This window comes from Myotis davidii, unplaced genomic scaffold, assembly GCF_000327345.1.
Source record: "Myotis davidii unplaced genomic scaffold, ASM32734v1 scaffold171, whole genome shotgun sequence".
NCBI classification, from domain to species: Eukaryota; Metazoa; Chordata; class Mammalia; order Chiroptera; family Vespertilionidae; genus Myotis; species Myotis davidii.
This window is the reverse complement of record NW_006282376.1, coordinates 207,738-212,751: the sequence shown is the minus strand read 5'-3', so window position 1 is coordinate 212,751 and position 5,014 is coordinate 207,738. Positions and strand designations below refer to the sequence as shown.

The 5,014-nt window shown below is 41.7% G+C and overlaps 1 protein-coding gene across 4 annotated transcripts in view; it reads left to right on the top strand.

The window, feature by feature from the left end:
- The first annotated feature begins 203 nt into the window (after positions 1–203).
- Positions 204–5,014, top strand: part of BBS4 (Bardet-Biedl syndrome 4) — a 73,656-nt gene continuing 68,845 nt past the window's right edge. For 3 of the 4 annotated variants that reach the window (XR_001512477.1, XM_015558471.1, XM_006752819.2), the window contains exons 1-2: positions 204–417; positions 1,161–1,224. Coding sequence is in view for 3 of the 4 variants with exons in the window: in XM_015558471.1 (XP_015413957.1) it covers positions 262–417; positions 1,161–1,224 (220 nt within the window). In the remaining variant the exon portion in view is untranslated. The remainder of the gene's footprint in view (positions 418–1,160; positions 1,225–5,014) is intronic. The other variant, XM_015558474.1, reaches the window with a different exon arrangement.

Here is a 5,014-nt window from a genome sequence, read left to right as displayed (position 1 = left end):
AAAAAGTCTTCATATTTACCTTCTATATCTAGGGAGAGTGAGAGAGGAGAAGGGACAAAGAATGATTTTATTTTCTTTCAGGCCAACTTATTTGAAAAACTAATATTATAAGCTACAAAAAGTGAAGGAAACATATTTAATGTGTCCTAGTAGGACTTGTATCTCTTAGTTTAATAGTCTGTACATTTTTGATGCACTGTATTATGGGCAGCAGCATGAAGAATTTAATGTTATATTGCAAAATGTTTGTGATTAGTTTAGATGGGAGGTCAGTGTGATAAAGGAGAAAATCTAACAATTAACTGTGCTGTTTGTTTTGTCAAAATATGCTGCCCAGCTCCAGAGTTTCCGATTTTGGAGAAGCGGAATTGGTTGATACATCTCCACTATATCCGGAACGATTATGAAGCATGCAAGGTGAGAGATTGAAATGATAGGCAGACTTTGGTTAGGCGGCTGACAGTGTCTGTCACACACAGTTTCTATTCCGCTAATAATGTATGAATTGCTGTTTTCCCATACTTGGTGTATTTGTTAGCCTTTGCTATGATAATGCTGCTTTAGAAACAACTTTAATTCCAGTAGTCTCCAACAACAGACGTTTATTTATTGCTCATGGGCCTTCATATTGGCTGTGGGTTGGCTGGGTTTGACTACAAGTTGTGGGTCAGGTTCAGGTATGTTCCATGTGTCTTCTCATTTCAAGTAGAAAGTGGAGCCTGTATTTTGCTCATCAGAGTTTTTTCATATTTTTCTTAGCTTGAATAGATAGGTTTTAGGTAGGGGTTAGCAGAATTTTTCTTTAAGGGACCAGATGGTAAATATTTTAGGCTTTGCAGGCACAAATAGTATCTGTTTTATAAGCTTAATATTCTGTTTGTTTTTTGTTCTTTTTTTTTTTTTGATAACCTTTAAAACTATGAGAGCTGTTCAAAAATAGGCTATGCAGGTTAGATTTGGCCTGTGGGCTATAGTTTGCCAGCCACTATTATAGACTTGTTATAGGTCATAACAAGAGAGTTGAGATTTTTAAAAAATCTAAATTAACTACTTTATTAGTAATTATCCTGGATTCTTACATCTCCTTGTTCATGTCTACCCTTTCTTAAAAATGCTTGAAGGCATTTAATCATTCTTCAGAAGTATTTTTCTTCTTTCAGGCTGTTATCAAAGAACAGCTTCAGGAGACCCAGGGGCTATGTGAATATGCTATCTATGTCCAAGGTAAGACATATATTTCTTTTCTTCTTGTTAGAGGAATGCACACTTTGCCTAGGTTTCTGGAAAAAGAGCAAACAACTTATGCTTAAATTCAAGTGAGTGTGCCGCAAAGGTTTTTTTTCAGTGTTGGTTTTTTATTTTATTTTATTTTTAAATACTGTGCTACATTTGCTTTAATTTATTTTTTATTTTTTTATTTTTATTGATTTCAGAGGGGAAGGGAGAGGGAGAGAGCGATAGAAACATCAATGATGAGAGAGAAACATCGATCAGCTGCCTCCTGCACGCCCCCTACCTGGGAATCTAGCCTTCAACCAAGTCATATGCCCTTGACTGAGTCGAACCCGGAACCCTTTAGTCTGTGGGCCAACGTTCTATCCAATGAGCAAAACGGGTTAGGGCCAGTGTTGGTTTTTTAAATTGGAACATAATTCTTAGGCTAGATTTGACCTCAGAAATGACTGGTTATATTAAAAAAAAAAGTTGCTACTATCCTTCATCCCATTTCTAGTTTCTGCCTAGTGTTTTTCAGAATGGATATTAGGGTTCTTGCTTCTGCAGCAGTTTCAGGCCCAGAAAAGGCTTTGAAAGGGTTCCTTGTAATGAGGCTAAAAGAGATGAGGAAAGCCTTGAGGATTTTTATTAAGGTGAGTCAGGATGAAGTGAAGAAGCCCAGAGATATACAGGATAAAGCAGAGAATAAATGAAATTCATTAGAAATCAGATATGAAAACCATTGCCTGAAATTTTACTCGTTAGTGCCAAAAGTTGCATCCCTAGTTTTCCCATGAACTTTCTTTTTGACCTCTTTTGTATAAGTGAGTTATTTTGTTAACTACTCATTGCCTTTGTGGTCTTCAGATTTGTATATAATTTTTTGGCATAATTGGTAAAATATTGACACATCTAGGACATCATGGCAAAAAAAAAGTTCTTTTATTCCCAATGTCACAAGTTCAGTGCCTGATAATACTTAAGTATGGAAATTCTTTTGTTGTTGTTGTTAATCCTGACCCTAGGATATTTTCTATTGATTTTTAGAGAAAGTAGAAGGGAGGGGGAGAGACACAAAGAGAGAAACACCCATATGAGAGAGACACATTAATTGGTTGTCTCCCGACCAGGGCTAGGGATCGAGTCTACAACCAAGGTACATGTCCTTGACTGGAATTGAACCCGGGACCCTGCAGCCCCCAGGCCAACACCCTAGCCACTAAGCCAAACCAGCTAGGGCAAGCATGGAAATTCTTCTGAAAACTTAGGCCTAGAAAAAAATATTGATTCTGAATGGTTGCTATACTGATAACCAAGTCTGAATATTACTGTATTTTTTTTTTTGCCAGAATCTCCTTGTTGGACATGGGGTATGATTGTCCTTGCCCTATTTGGGGAACTCTCTGAAAACTGAATTATGAATTATGATAAATAGAGCATCTGATAAGGGAGGTTAAGAATGTTTATGTGTAGTTTATCTGGTTATTTGCAAGGCACCGATTATCTGTGTGATAGATACTGGGAGTGGAGAGGGTTAGGTAAGTTTGAGGCACCTTATTAAAAAGGTTTTAGCCTAGCTGTGCCTCTGCGCTGGGTGCACAATGGCGCCAAGGTCCTTTCTCCTGATAGTGCAAACTCTTGATTCCTTCTTCCTGCATCCATTTCCCACTGAGGTCACCCAAGCAACAGAAGCAACAGAAGCAAAAGCAAGGGTGGTAAACAGTCGGAGAGGGCCATGTCTCATCCTCTTCCTGCCCCTCCCTAACTTCCATCCACCACTCACTGTCGCAGAGCTGTAAAAAATGGGCAGTTTGCAGAGGCACAGCTGGAGCCTGCAGGAAGTGGAAGATCTAAATATCTTATATTCAACTAGAGCTGCAAGCTATCTAAAGGAAGGAAACTGCAGTGACTACATTCAAGATTGTAACAGGGCTCTGGAACTTCATTCTCAGTCAAACCTCTTTTTCAACTGAGCAATGGCAATGAAACTTTAGAGAAATATCAGAAAGCTTATGTGAATTATAAAAGTGTTCTGCAAATAGACTGTGGAATCCAGATAGCAAATGATAGTATTAACAGAAGAACAAGAATTTTAATGGATCTGAATGCATCTAGCTGGTGGGAGAAGCTGTCACCCATTGCTTTAGTACCCATTTCTGTGCAGTTGTGAGCTTGGCAACCTGCGGCAGAGATGCCCCCAGACTAAGTGGGAGATTCCTGCAGCCATTACCAGCTGGGCATCACAGATGAAAAAAAGTTTAAAATTCTTAAGAAAGGAAATCAATGTGTAAAGAACAAAAACTATAAAGATGCCCATGGTAAATAACACGAATGATTAAAGATTAACAATAAGGAATGTGCTTTTTATACAAACAGAAGTTGTTACTTGAAGCTGTATCAGTTTGCAGAGGCAAAGCAGGATTGTGATTAGGTGCTTCAGATAATGGGTATGTGAAAGCATGCTGTAGACACGTGCTTGTTCATAAAGGAGTCAAGAATCATCAGAAAAGTTTAAATGATCTCAATAAAGTTCTACTAGACTCAAATATTGAGGCAAAGGTGGAACTAGTAGCCAGATTCCTTAATATTAAGGAGTAGAGGTCCAGTGCACAAAATTTGTGTGTGTGTGGGGGGTCCCTCAGCCTAGCCTGTGTCCTCTTGCAGTCCAGGACCCCTCACTTCTTACTGCCTGCCTACTAGCTGCTCCTTAATGCCGCTGCAGAGGTGGGAGAAGCTCCTGCCATCACTGAGGCACTTGCCAGCCGTGAGCCTGGCTTCTGGCTGAGCAGCGCACCCCCCGTGAGAGTGCACTGACCACCAGGGGTCAGCTCCTGTGTTGAGCATCTGACTCCTGGAGGTCAGTGTGCATCATAGCAACTGATCGTTCTGGTCATTCCACCCTAACGGTCGCTTAGGCTTTTAAAATATAGACTAGGGGCCTGGTGCACAAAATTTGTGCACTGGGGGGTCCCTCAGCCCAGCCTGCCCCCTCTCACATACTGGGAGCCCTCAGGGGATGTCCTAGTGACGGCTTAGGCCCGCTCCCTGCTCCCCTTGGGGAGCGGGCCTAAGCCACAGTCTGGCCTCCCTTTGTGGGAGGTGACCGGGCTGATCAGGGGAAGGCACCAGCCCTATCACCCTGCTGCTGCAGCCACTGCCAGTCATCACAGCCACCAAGGTGTTTTCATCAATACGGACTCCAGTCCCTTCACCATGAAAAAATGACAACTTTCTTTAGGCATTTTCAAGATGTGTCTTTCTTAGGTTATGACATTTCTTTATTATTATTTTTTTTTATCCTCAGCTGAAGATATGTTTCCTTTGATTTTTAGAGAATGTGGAAGAGAAAGGGAAAGACAGAGAGAAACATCAAAGTGAGAGGAACACTTTGATTGGTTGCCTCCTGCATGAGCCCTGACCTGGGCCCCGGCCAGGGAGGAGCCTGCAACCTAGGTACATGCCCTTGGTCATAATTGACCCCAGACCCTGTGGTTGGCAAGCCGAGGCATTATCCACCGAGCAAAACCAGCTAGGGCAGGATATGACATTTCTTAGCCCTCCAGGAGCAGACCTTCATTTTTTTCTCCAGGAGTGTGGTGAAAAACCCTAGATCACCTCTTTGGATTCTTATTACCCAAATTACTAAGAATATTACCAGTGGCATACAGGGAGCTTAGCCAATGAGTGGTCAGAAAAAGTGTTTCCTCTGTAGTTCACACCAATCGCTGGCTTGGTCCCCCTGGCCCAGGCCTGACGCCTCTGGCCCAGGCTTCAGGCCTGGGCAGGGGACCCCCATCTC